This window comes from Furipterus horrens, unplaced genomic scaffold, assembly GCF_987537825.1.
Source record: "Furipterus horrens unplaced genomic scaffold, mFurHor1.1.pri manual_scaffold_9, whole genome shotgun sequence".
Taxonomy (NCBI): domain Eukaryota; kingdom Metazoa; phylum Chordata; class Mammalia; order Chiroptera; family Furipteridae; genus Furipterus; species Furipterus horrens.
In genome coordinates, this window is record NW_028327179.1 from 19,404,289 (window position 1) to 19,418,714 (window position 14,426).

The window sequence follows — 14,426 nt, forward strand, 5'->3', positions numbered from 1 at the left end:
ATGTTCTTAAACATATTCTACACTCTTAAACCTACGTAACTTTAACAACATACGTATACAGTACCACAAAATCCGCGATATAGCGAAAAATCCACGATATATAATTAAATAGAATATTTTTTAAAGTCCCGCGATACAGTGAGGCCGTGGTAAGTGAACCACGATACAGACAGGGACTGCTGTGTTTCTTCATTGAGAGACTCAAGAAGCAATGACACAAGTAAAAATTTAATTGGTGATGGAATTTAAGTGTAAATATATTTACAGCATTGTCAGACTGTCCCGTTACAGGCTGATTCAAGTCTTCTTCCCACATGCATTTACCTGTATCTGTATTTCCTAACATGGCACTTTTTTTCCTTATACATCTAAGCTCAGATTTCCATTGCTCCCTACAAGCCAAATAGTCCCTCTTCAAAAACACATGCTCTGATTTGTTAAAGAAAGTCATGAGGAAGAAATACTGGCATGTAGTAAACTGTATTTTGTTGCTATATAGTTTGTATTTAAACAGAATGATGACATCATAAATGTCTTCCCAGGGAAAAGCATAAGCCTTTTAAATCTGATTGTTGATATAAATTCAATTTAAAAAAAAAAAAAACTTATCCTTTATTACTTCTGCAAGGAAATTTCATTCCCACATTGATATAAGCATAAAAGAGAGCAAAGCTATCACTTATTACAAAATTCAACCAAATACATAAACTTTCATAAATTAGATAGGGTTAAGTAATGAATTTTGTAACTACAAGGAAAATATTTTTAGTATAGTCTGGTACGGATGAGTACTTATATAAATAATTTTCAAAATAATATATTAAGTGTACCTATAGAGTGTTTCTTCTACATACCTTGGGGCAAAAGATAGATACTTCATTTCAATACATGAAGTTTTCTTTTGTAAATGAAGTATTCTTCTTTTGAGGGAAAGAAGAAACAAACTGAAATTAAAGAAACCTTATATTCTAAGTTTTTAGGAGACAAAGATTAGGTCTACACAGTTCTGTACTTTTTGATGATATTGACAGGTTATAAATTTCTAGGCAAAAAATCCCTAAGGCAAAATAAATTCATTTTTAAATGTGAATGTAAATTTATATCTTTATGGATAAATGTAGGTTGTGTAATTGGTGGCTACTGTCTTTCTTAGCAAATCTAAAAAAAAAAAAAAAAATCATCCTGAATCTGGAAAAAAAAAGTCCTTAAATTTAGATCTATTCCTACCATCAATTAAGTGAAAACTGACTTCCAGATATGTTACTTAACATTTTTCTAGTTTTACATGTAGTTATGTGATTCTACTATAACTATATGTTAGGTTTCTGGATTAATGAAATCAACACGAGCAGTTAACTTATCTTTTCAGTGGGGAATGAGTTGCATTGAGCTTTCCACACATACAAGAGTGGAATTCAAATTGCATTCTAGGCAGAACTTAATTGGCTGGAACAGTACTTCTCCATCTTCTGTAGACGTGAGAATCATCTGGAAGGCTATTGAAACACGATGCTGGACCTCACCCTCTGGAGTTTCCGATTCAGTGGGTCTAAGATAGGGCCCCCAGTTTGTGCTGCTTCCAAGGTTCCATTTTGAGAACTAGTGACTTAAAACATCAGGATTTAGAAATAACTTAAAATGTTCTGGATCTCACTGTCTCATATCTTCTAAAAGGACCATTCCTTGCTTAGCGTGCACTTATTAAAATGAATGTCTTCAGGAAATAACTCTAATCCCATCTTTATAAAGATGAAAACAGAAGCACACCACGTAAGGTTGAAACACAGGGCAATAACAAAAACCTCTGTAGGTACACACAGAGAACCAGTAGCAAGCACACTGTATCCAGTTTATATTCTCACTCAAGCAAACTACGTCACTTCTCCCTAAGTGTCCAGAGTTGAGTGTGTGCCACTTCTGAAAAAGGTATTCTATCAAAAGGCTGAAAAGTTTATTAGCAAATTTCAATTGTTAACTCAAAATACAAAATTAATTCAGCCAAGGGATTCTCAGATGGTATTAGCAACAGGTCCAAAGAGGCCTCTATGTATATTCAACAGCAAAATTCACCATTAAATAAAGTTAAATATCAGTATCCTACAGGAAATCATTACCATTTATAAAACAATTTCAACTGTAAAATTTCCTTCACAAATCTCTTATTTTTAGGACAAATCCACTACCAACTTCAAACATCAGGCAGGCAAGCCTTCTTACTGCCCATGCTGAGGGGATGAGGAAGACAATGTGGACAGGAGGTTAAAGGTCTTCGTGAGGCTACTAGATGAGTTGGCTGAACTGGCCGCCATGTCCCCTGCCTGCCTGCCGGTGCTTTGGGTCCAGTCCACACTCTCCCTGTACCGTGCGAGATACATAGAGGGAATGCTGTCTCTGTAACACAGACTCGGTACCTGAAACTAGACACTGTCACGAATCCAGTTGACACAAAAATATTCTGTAAAACTCACCACAAAAGGCACCCCCACATCATGTGGACAAATGTAAAGCTAGAAGAAACTGAATGAATTCAGTACGAACAAATCTAGGTTAAGTCAGCCCAATCTGACTGCGTATCTCCCTCTTACCACCCACTGCTGAGACCTGAGTGGTTTTATGACTACTGCAGGCAGCCTAGAACCTCTGGTGTTATTTTTCTTTATGGACTTTAATTTCATTTTTGTTTACACTTTCATGTGCCATTTTCTCTTTGGCCCTCTAATTTAAGAACTTGAAACACCCAGTGAAGGTGTCTTGAAGCGTATTCATTTATTACCTTACCATGGTTTCATATTCCACACACACACAAATTTGCTTTCTTCCACCTCTGTCCATCCTTAAAACATTTCGCCTTCGGTATTTTCCCTCTTATTCTATATATTTTCTACTGGAAAATTTTATTCACTTCCATGCTTTAAAATATTATCCCAACTCTATTATAATGACTCTAAAATCTAAATCTCAGCTATGAAGAAATACATGAATTTGAGCTACTGACTAAAACTGATTCATCAAAAAGTCAAAAGGCTGTAAGTGAAAGATTTAAAAATAACACATAAAATGATTAGTAAATAATGATTAGTCATAATGTGTTTCATTACAGACCTTAAAGTGATTAATTTCATATTACGTGAACGTAGTTTCTAAAACACTGTAACATGAAGATATAATTTTCCACTAACCAGGTCACAGAGCATCACAAGAAATCAAATGATTTTGCAAAAAGGAAAAAGGACTCACGGACATGGGCAACGGTGTGGTGACTGTGGTGGGGGAGGGATGGGAGAGGGTTTAAGTGGGATAAATGGTAATAGAAAAAAATACAATAAAAGAGAAAATACTAAAAAAAGCATCAAATGACTTAATTCAAGACATTTAAAACCTATATTTTGGGAAAAAAAAAAAAGGAAAAATTTCCAAAAGTTGGCTGGCTTTAATATTACATACCCCCACCCCCCCCAAAATAGGAGCACATTTATGATCTGCTGGACCTGTTCATGGCCAAGCAATTAAGGATCCTAGAGTCATAGAACACTTAGTAATGATTAAAGAGAAAAACCCATTAAAGCAGTCAATTTTAAAGGAAAGAAGCAAAACATAAAATAAAAGATGTAATTAGTTTTAATTACTGTATAAATCTTTAATATGTATTTGTTACTATTGTTTAAAATAAAAAAAACTTGTCATAAACACTCAGAGATGAAATGAAAGTGTCCTATAAAATCATAAAACATTAAATTTATTCATAGAGTCTAATGAATCTCAAACTGTAAGTTAGAATATATGATGAAAAAAAATTTAAATTCCTGATCCAAAGAGGTTGTGTTATTAAATGTAAGAGCCAAGATTTGACTACCACTTCAAACTGATTCAGTAAGAATACTATTCTTTTTATTCGTTCATGTTTCAATTTGCATGGATTTGATTGTCTAAAGTTCATAAATTAAAATTCAAAAGACTCTAAATTTTAGTTATGGAAAGTGTCACAAATGCTATAGTTTTTCATGTTTTAGAGTGTGACTTCTGGGAGAACAATACATAGCTGAATTACAATCTAAGATGGATAATACCATGGGTGAATGAAACTGTCTACTATTTGATGATTTCAGATGTGCTGGTCTTTTAATCAAACAAATCCACAATGAACATTTCTAGAATTAGGAGAATAAGAAATAAAAACTTGCAATTATAAAATAAATAAGTTATGGGGATGTAATGTACAGCAGGGGCAACAGTCAATAATTTGGTAATAACTTTGTACAGTGACAGATACAGACCCATTAAACGTTATAAAACATCAACCCTTAAAAAGGCTTTTTACTTCATTCAGTTTTACTGCTTGTTCAAGCTCATTCTTGGCATTTATACAGGCATATATGTTTGTTTTTCAAGATAATGTTCTTGTTACACAGATACTAGAACGGGATTGAAATCCAGAGAAACACACAAGCTACAAATGAATAAACACAATAGCTCTCTTTAAAAACCCTAATGAACTGGGAATGAACTGTTAAAGCATCTACCAAAGGAAGACTAAGAAGAGAGCACATATAATTTTTAATTTAAAATAAAAGTCAACAAAGATCCACAGTAAACAATGAGATCAAATAACTGTTAAATCGTCATGTGTTGTTAACTGCGGTCATCCTCCCTTCATAGAGCATGTTTAGACTTCATGAGATTCCTGCATGTAAATAATACTAACTACACTTTAAAAAATGGTGATCATTTTAAGCATGTATAATGACTAAAGACATAGATATTCCCCTACATTACCTAGTTTTTTTAATAACCAGAAGAGCTTTCCCTATGACATTTGCAATTGCAGGATTTTGGAATTAGAAACTCAGATCCCCAAACTTACTTTTGTCGGGCCTAATGTAACTTACACCAAACAAAAGCATCTTTTTGCTTCCTATGGAAAGGAAAACTTTCCACAAAGTAAATTTATACATCTCAATATTTAAAAAGTCATACAGAATAACCCATGACTCAGCATGGGGAATGTAGAAGATTTCACAGTTAATAATTATATTTTAAATGATGCAATACTATGAATATTTTACTGAATTATCACATATTACATGCCATTGACCCCTACTACTGTCTCATAGAAAGAAAACTTTTCTGCCTTTTTACCTCATTAGATATTTGTGTCTCAACAGAGAACATGGATTAGTCATTCCCAATTCTTTCATTCTGGGGTTGCTGTCAAAAAGGAGAATAATTTAAACACAATACTTATATGATGATGAGTATTTTAAAAGGTGGTAATGAAATCTAATTCAAATTTTTATATGCTGAAGTTACTCTTTTCGGCAGCCGTGCGTCTTGAGAGACGATGGTGTAGCTTCTTAAGAGTCTATCTGCACCGCCGAGAATGGTTGTGCAGTCCGACTCGGGAGTGACACGGTATCTGTCTCCTCCCGTGTTGAATCGACATCTTGCGATGACGCTGGGGTGTCCTCTCCAGTGAAGCTGAAGCTACAGAGCCTGGGCAGGGTGATATGGAGGGTCTGCTGTTGCCCATGCAGCAGACCCCCCCCCTCTCTTCGCAGCTGAAGGGTCCAAGGGAAAGACGAAGTCAATACAGCTTGGCTTCAGGTGCGCCGCAGGAGTTGCCGGTGTTGACTACAACGTCAAACCGCCTTAGGGACTCCGGCTCCGGATTTTCTGTCGGGGTTTACTCCCTTAGCCTTTCCCCTGAAGAGGTATGCCGCAAGGCAGCGGAGGTTTTTTGGAATCAGAGTTTTCCTTCTCTGATGTGCCCTGACTGGAAGATCGAACCAGCGACACTTAGCTCGCAGGCCGACGCTCAATCCACTGAGCCAAACCAGCCAGCTGAAGTTACTCTTACTAAGAATAAAACATTACCATACCTATCAGATGACCAACAAGCCCAATACCCACTGTTTGATTCTGGCACTGAGAGACACAGTATAGAAGGAAACAGTCCTTTCTCTTAGGATCAACCAATTTCAAAGGCTGGGTTGTAACCACTCAAATCCTAGCCTCCCTTAATACACTTTTGTTGATCACAATTATTAAGTTATTTAAGCTTAGTAAATGTCTTCCATCTCAGAGGTAACATGTTATTTGAGTTTAATACTCATTTTGTGAGTTGTTTCTTCCTTTTATGTTCCCCTTTTTTCTTTTTATATTAAAAAAAGTTAATGACATCTTAACATTCTGAGATTTGGTGAACATGATGTTGAGGATTGGGGAACCTCTTCCAGTCTGTACTTCCAGGACACTAAGTGTACACTGACTTGTCAAGTCCCAGCTCCAACTGGTCACTTAGCTGTCCTCAGACTCCCGGCTAATTTGATTTAATCTGTCTTGAGAGGTGAAAAACTGCACTTGACCGTGTTTAATTGCCAGCATCAGGAAACAGCAATTTTAGATTCTTGTTATTTGCTAAAAACAAAAAAGACTCTCCAGAATCACTTCAAAGATAAAATAATTTAGAGAAGTCAATAATCAAGAGAAGTCTTTAAAAAATAAAAATAAGCAAGGAAGAATAGGAGGTAACACAGAAGGGCAGTGCCCTGAGGAAAGTGAATAGAACGTAAACAGATTCTACTATTTTAATTAATTTATTATTTGTTATTAATATATTATTAATCCTAAAACATGTCTGTGTCCATTATGCAGAAATAAGCAATACACTATTACCTTATTCTGGAATTTTTCATATCCCAAATTCACAAAGGGGGTGATTTTTTTTTTTTTTTAACCTAGAGTCCTATTTGTACATCCCACTGCCTCTGACAAGAATAAAAAGAGTAACAAGATTGCCAGACTGCTGGGAACTACAAAAGGAATATCCAGCAAAGAAGAAGAGGTGCAGTGGCCCAGGAACAGGATGATGAACATAAAGTGATGGCAAAGGAGTAAAGACTACAGCTAAGAACGCGAAGGGCTGTGCTGTGCTGAAAGAACCGAGAAAGGACACAAATGATACCAGTCGGTTCAAGAGGATGACAGGGCCTTCACACTGGAGTTCTCCAACATTCGGACATGCTTCCCTCTCTGATCCAGCCAATCAGAGATCATGCAAAAAATGTCTAACTGCAACAATTCAATAAAACAAATGATTTCTTGCATCTGGATAATTATAGAGCATGAATAAAATAACTGATGCAACCAATAATCACAGATGGGCTACTCACAGAAAGATTATCTGGAAATGATAAAAAATTAATATCTTAAACCAAGTCTCAGAAATATGTTTCTAAATACGTCATCCAGAATATTCAATATGGACTTTACATTGTTTTTCAGACATAAGTTAGTGAAATTAAGTTGATAAATGTTTATCAAATGCCTACTATGTGGCAGGCACTGTTTTAAGAGTTTAACATACAGCAGTAAACACAACATTCTCAAGGCACTTCCATTCTAGCAAGAGAAATAGGCAATATATGGCCTGTTGAAGTGCACCCCCAAAAATCAAGCACTATATTATAAAACATTTTATAATGATTACTTCATCTGTAGCATAAACAGAGAGTACAAACTGAAAAATTCTCTGAGCTTTACTGTCTGGAATATATATAGTTCAAGAGTTTTCAAAGATTCAACATTTGAAGTTTCCTTCAATTGTTTCTTTAGTTTAAATCCAAACTAATAACTAACATTTATTAAGTATCATTTAAGTAGCATTTTATTTCCCTTGAGAATGCTTCTTCAATGTTCCATTACAAATATTTAATATGTACATCTTTAAAAGTTTTCACATACCATATGTCAGTTTCTGAGATACTAGACCTTGAGCTATTAGAGGGCAGAAATGCTTTTTCCCTCTTTCTTCTTTGTTAATTCAGAATCTGCACAGTGCTTAGAATGAAGCATAATCTTGAATTACACAATTTATTATAAATTAATTTTAACTTAATATTGTAAACAAACTGCTTCTAACCTTACCATAACTGAAAAATGGCTGTCTTTTTCAAGCACTTCAAAGGTATATTTTAGGATGTTTTAATTAATAATTACATATGGATAAATATTAGTGTTGTACTTAAAAACTTTTCAGTATTGCTTAAGCAGGATAGTCCTGGCTCCAATGTTTAAGAAGATTCATCCAAGTTGGATTATTTAAACTTGCAATAAATAGATGTATTTTCTTGGAAAAATATCTATTGTTACAGTAAAACTTGAGCTTCCTTTCTAACAAGATTGTATGATTACTCGTTTATATTGTTCTTTCCGCAGGAATTCACACACCCCCTGTTTGCATCCTGTTATTCACTTAGAGCTTCCCTTCACTTCGCTATACTGTTTCCCTAACAGTCGCTTTAGCACACAAAAGTCCTCATCACGGTCAGTGTGCTCCAAGTTTCTGTGTTTGCCTTTAGTGTTTCTCCAGGGCGTGAGGATTACCTTAAAACTTCTACTCTGTGTTCTCTTAAAGACTGCATTCCCACCCTAGACCACCAGTGGTCTGAACATGACTTTGGGATCTTTTTATTGATTATTGCCCTCACCTCCCATCCAACTCTGTTCTTGTATCTGAACAGCCTAAGAAACCCCTTAGGGAACGCGTCCCGCTGAAACCCAAGCAAACACATTTATAGTCTTCCTATATTTTGTACATTTGGATTTGTCTTTGAGAAGGCAAATGCAAACCATGTTTTTAAAAAACAATTCAGGGTGTATTTAAGGCCAGGTTATAGCACTGCCTCAGACTCATGTAGGGTGCTTATTAAAAATACAGATTCCTGGGTTCTACATAGAATCTATGTAGAATTAGCATAAAAGGGGATGCTTCAGAATGCGCATGCGTAAGAAGCTCTTCAGGTTATTCTGATAACATGAACACCAGTATTGCAAAGGACCTAAAATTCAAGATAATATAATTGATAAAGTAATGGTGCAAATAAGGGAATAAGAGCCTACTATAAAATACACCAAACCAGAATAAAATTAAAAAAAAAACTTATTAATGAAGAGCTAAGAAAATATTTGGTAACAAGTAAGAACTCCAACTAAACTATGGAATTCTTTGGAAACTATTTGAGTTACTGAACAGGGCCTACAGGTCTAATCATGAAAAAAAATGTATAAATGTATACACTAAATATACAAGCACATTAATGTCTGTATATGTATGTATGTGTGTACGCATACAAACAGCCTAGAAAAGCAGTAATTATGTTAGTATTAAATGGCATGCTGGCTGCATACTCACTAAGCAGCTTTGGTTCTGCTCCGCTACTTCTGAACAGGGAACAACGTATGTATTTTTTTCTCTTTTTCACATACAGTTTGACTTCTCATTATAGAGCAGCAGGAAATGAAAAGGCAAATGACTCACATCAACACATCTTTCCGAGAATCAAGGAATAATGCCTCCCTGGCTTCTAAATTGTTAACTCTAAGTGCAGAGACCACACCTGGCACGTCATGGAACCCCGACCACAAGGTCAAGCAGTAAGCACAGCAAGGAGAGTAAGTGCTGGCGATCGGGACAACACTGGATAATGCTGGAAGTGGCCTTGCGTTACAGTCAACCACAGGACTCCTAGACTTCCACATGCGGATCTAGCCCCGCCACCAGAGTTTATGGGACGGGATGGGGCCCAAGATCTGGCATTTCCCACAGCTCCTAGGAGATGCCAATGCTGCTTGTCTGCAGACTACAGTTTGAGAACGGAGGATCTAGAAAAAATTTCTCAGGGTTTTGCTATATAAATGGCCCTCAGAAAAAAGAAGTAACTGAGACATGGTCAGGAAAGACAATATAGGAAATCTGGAAACCTGGGTCTTAGTTTCAGCTCTATCATAAAATGGCTATATAGCTCATACACACACACACTCATGAATATCACATAATTCATCTAGAAGATGAAGGGTTTGATATAGCTGGAAACTGAAAATTCAAGGACTATAAAGATAAGAGAAAATTTAAGCATCTACTATGAATCCCTGAAATTATTACCCTCAAATCAGTGTTTACTACCCAGGTCATAACTATTAAACCTTATAGCTTTTATCCAAAATAAGGAACATACAGGAAACAAAGAAAAAATTTTAAAAAGAGGTTCAGACTAAACACACCAAACCATCTAAATATAAACCTAAAGGGAAATAACTGTTTTGCAATATTCTAAACATAAATTACAAATTCAAGTGTCTGTAAATGTGTCTAGGTCAGCAGAATCAGCATCATTGAGAACACACTAGAAATATCAATATCTGGCCACACCTAAACCTACCGCATAAAACCCTTCATCTTCACAAGATCCCTATGTGATCTGTAAGCACATTGAAGTCTGAGAGGCAGCACTGATATAGGTGAGATTTTATCATTAGTTCTTGACCACAATTTGTAAAATAACATGATATAAGACTGAGCATTTCCTGAAAAGAAAAATCTGTTTGCATAGAAACAGTTAAAAAGAGAAACCAAGAAATGATTTTAAATGAGAAGACACATGGAGACATTTTGAAACAAAAACTTCCACTTAAAATGTTCCATGACTAGGGAACACTGTATGATTAAAGGTAACAAATATCACCTAGCTCAAGTCCCTAACTTTACAGCTGAGTAAACTGAGGTACCAGGATGAAATCTGGTTTGCTAAGTCAAATAGTAGCACAGTGGATAATGAAATCCAATTCTACTAACTCCTATAATTAAATGGACTTTTCAGGGAAAAAGAAAAAATTTAATTACATTTCCCTAGATAAGCATATAGTTAATACAAAGCAGAAGTAGACCTAATTATGAAAGAATAAATGAAAATGACATATCTATAAAACATACTGAAGGAAATCGATAATAATTAATGTTTTACTCTTTCCATTAAAAAAAACTTTTAAAAAGTAAACTGGAAAAAGAAGTGGAAATGCGAACTGACATACTTAATATGAGCATAATTTCCAAATACATCATTTTTCAAAGAATGACGCCATATTATCATTTAATGGCAGCATCTGTTTAGTGAATAAATCTAGAAAACTGGCTTTCGGAAATATCCAAAATTTCGCTTTTACTATACAGCAATACACAAAACTTTTTCACATATGGCTGATTTTTGCAGTTTTCAACACGGAAGCAGAAACAGCCAAATTCAATGTGAGTGTTTCATAAGTGATTACAGAAAAATTAAACCTTTTTGTCTTACCATCAAAGAAGCTCTTGGCTCTTAGGTAACTGACACTGAGCCTAAGAACGGAAAGTTTGTCCAGCTTATTAATAACGTCCTGTGGGAAAGGCAGCAGGCTCGCCAAACGGTCCAGCTCCGTGTTGAGCCGATCTCTGTGTCGCTTGGAAGGATTTGACTTGATTCCTTCAGGTGGGATTGGCTTGACACTGAAAAACAAATAAAATACCACAGAATACTCTAAATACATATAAAGCAAACATTTCTATTGCCTTATAGTACCTCCTCAAACATTTCTCTCATAAAATGAACATCTGAAATCTACTTTAAAAAATCATGCTTCGCAATCTTCCACAAGAAGCATCTTGGCGTCATCTGTGTTGCAGATAAATGAGCACAACCCTAAATAACTTATATTCATCATCCCAGCTTCCTGTATTTAACAATTTCATCCTGTCAGTGACAATTTGTCAAGGCCTTTTGAAACCTCCAGATTTTTCTACCACCATCTATCTAATGGGATCCTCCAATAGTAAAACAAGAAAACATTTGACTTCAGATATTTATATTTGTTGAATGACATGTATGAGAGGTTAACTGTGGTTATTGAACAATTTTGTTTTTATGACTGCTACTTTATTAGCAGCATCCACAGTTTGTGCCTCAATTAGAAAAGTCAATGAAACTCACAACACTTGGTATGATTTCCAGGTGAGGAAAAAGACATTTAATGGTGAGGAGTAGAACAGGAGTTTAGCAATGAGAAGTTGGGCTACTTCACACAAAGGCCTTAGCCAGGAATTCACAGCAGAAATTCACTATGTGAAGTGAACTGACAGATCATCAGACATCCATGCTGAAACAGAAATAGAGAAACTAGTACAAAGCAAACAAAGTAAGTTTTAGATCATGCCTCTGTACATTTTCATTTGACAGATAAAGGCTTATCTGAAGTATTCATATCACAAAGACTTTTTTTCCAGTTTTAACGATAAAGACATTTTTGACAATTCAAATGATAGTATCTTTAAAAAGCAGAAGTTGTCTTGAGTATAGTGCTATTAATTTGATGCAATCAAAATATTCCTAATTTGTTTTCCATGTTATCTGTGGAGAAATAATACTTTATGCAAAAAGTATGAAATTTTAACATTTTTTACACTGTCCCTAACAAGTAATTTCTTTGGAACTTGCCTATTTCTATTTTTTCCTACTATAGTTTGTTATTTCTACAGAAAAAAAGAATACTAAATTGGTAAAATGGCATACATACAAAATAAGCCAGTAAAGCTATCGCCAGACTTTGTGTAATTGTATAATTAATAGAAATTGGTTACCGTTTCTCTATCTTCACTTAATTATATTGCATTTATAATCAAATTCGAGTCACACCTAATTACTACATTTCTCCAGTTAATCAACTGAATTTCAGCTTTTACCTATAATGCATATCTACTAATTCCCTACCAATCAATCACTTGTTAACACAAATATTTACTTGGACCTATTTTCATGTCCTGGGCAGTCCATGAAAACACTCCTCCTACACATTTGAAAAGTGCTGTGGGAGCTAACTACTGGGAGCAACTACTTGAAAAAAGATTTTACAGAAAAGGTGGTATATGAAATGAATTTTGAAATATGAACAGGATCTCAGGAGGAAACATGGCTGAGGAGTGGTGAACTGTGGTGGGAGTCCCCTGTCTAAAGTGTAAAGCACAGGGTTCCAGAGAGGAGAAGGGAAGCTGGTTGGGACCACATTCTTTCAACCAATATGGACCACCCACCACGTGCCAAGCACAGAACTTTCAGCAGCGAACAAAACACACTAAAACTCTTCTTTTCACAAAGCTCCTTTCCAGTGGGAGGATACATACAGACTTAAACATGTAACTTTCAGGCTAGAAGAAAAACAAAGCAAGGAAAGGAACTAAGGAGTGACAGGCGTCCTGGTTCTGACAGCCAGGCAAGGTCCCTCCTGTGCAATCTTTCAGCACAGACATGAACACGACAAAGGAGTGAGCCATGTGGGTGTCTGATGAAAAGATGTTTGAGGCAGAGGATGCAGCCACTCTCCTTAAAAATGATACACAATTGGACTGTGGAATCTGGGAGTCATCCTAAGCTTTCAGCTGGGATTTACATGACCAGTCTTGTGTTTTTACTAAGCCGACACTGGTAATGGAGAGGACTGTATTCAGGGCAGATCTCACGGAGGGTGGCGTTTCTTTCTAAAGTGTAAACCCAGCTCCCTCTTCTGATTCAAACCTTTCAGTAGCCCCCATGGCCCATATTCCTTGGCCTAGAAAACAAAATGCTTTTTGATCTTTCTATGGCCCCTAACTATTCCTCTGCCCCTCACTGTTTCCAGCCAAAGCCTTTCTTGTCCATTATAATTCAGAGCTAGGAAATTACTTACAGCTACTAATATGTACTTTGGTGCTTTCATATAGGCTACTCACCTGCTCTCTGTCACCAACTTCAAAGCCCTACTCAATTTGATCACTTCCGTAAAGTCTTCCCTGACCTACTCACAATGGTTTCCTACCGTACTACTTCTGTACCTTACACATCTTATGCAGACGTCTTACACAACCATTCCATTAAGGAATATTCTGTGCAGATAAGATTTCCCATAAATTACAAATGAAATCCAGCCCTGCAGTCTTGGTAGCTTTCCAGTCAAAACACGGGGGAGAAAACAGTGAAACAAAATTGAAGACAAGCTGATGGGACACAGGGAGGAACAGTAACAGTGGAAGAATGAGACGGACAGGTAGCCCTGCTGCCTATCTTGTGGGGGCTCTTCGCAGTATTCAACCCTGCACTAGATGAGACCGCCTCTTTACACAGTGCAAACCTGTCCACAGCGCTACTGTATTATTATGCCCATGACGGAATATTTACTATGAGCTTACATTTCCTAAGTCAAGTGTTATGTAATCTATATTGCAATACTAGTTTGTTGCTCTTATTACTATAAAAGCTTAATCATTTCTGTATCCTCACTGCTCAGCACAGTACTTCACAGAGAGTGGACTCTCAATGTTTGATCAGAAATGTCGAGAAAACAAATGATACGAGCCTGACCAATGGCAGTAATGGTATGGATAGTAAGTATAGACTAGCTTGAGATATATAAACATAGCACTTGGTGCCTATGACAAAGCTGGGTACATAGCCAAGCTCAGATGTTCACTGAATTAAACTCAACTGCTGACCAACTAGGTATAGGAAGTAAGGGAGAGGAAAACATTGAGGAAAGGGAGGTTGCCAATGACTATAGGAGTTTGTAGCTAAGGATAACAAATGTATTTC

The 14,426-nt window shown here is 36.1% G+C and overlaps 1 protein-coding gene across 3 annotated transcripts in view; it reads right to left on the bottom strand.

Moving 5' to 3' along the window:
• AHR (aryl hydrocarbon receptor) overlaps positions 1-14,426 on the bottom strand; it is a 58,848-nt gene that overhangs the window by 36,492 nt on the left and 7,930 nt on the right. For all 3 annotated transcript variants that reach the window (XR_016513025.1, XM_090287136.1, XM_090287135.1), the window contains exon 2: positions 11,130-11,317. Coding sequence is in view for 2 of the 3 variants with exons in the window: in XM_090287136.1 (XP_090143262.1) it covers positions 11,130-11,317 (188 nt within the window). In the remaining variant the exon portion in view is untranslated. The remainder of the gene's footprint in view (positions 1-11,129; positions 11,318-14,426) is intronic.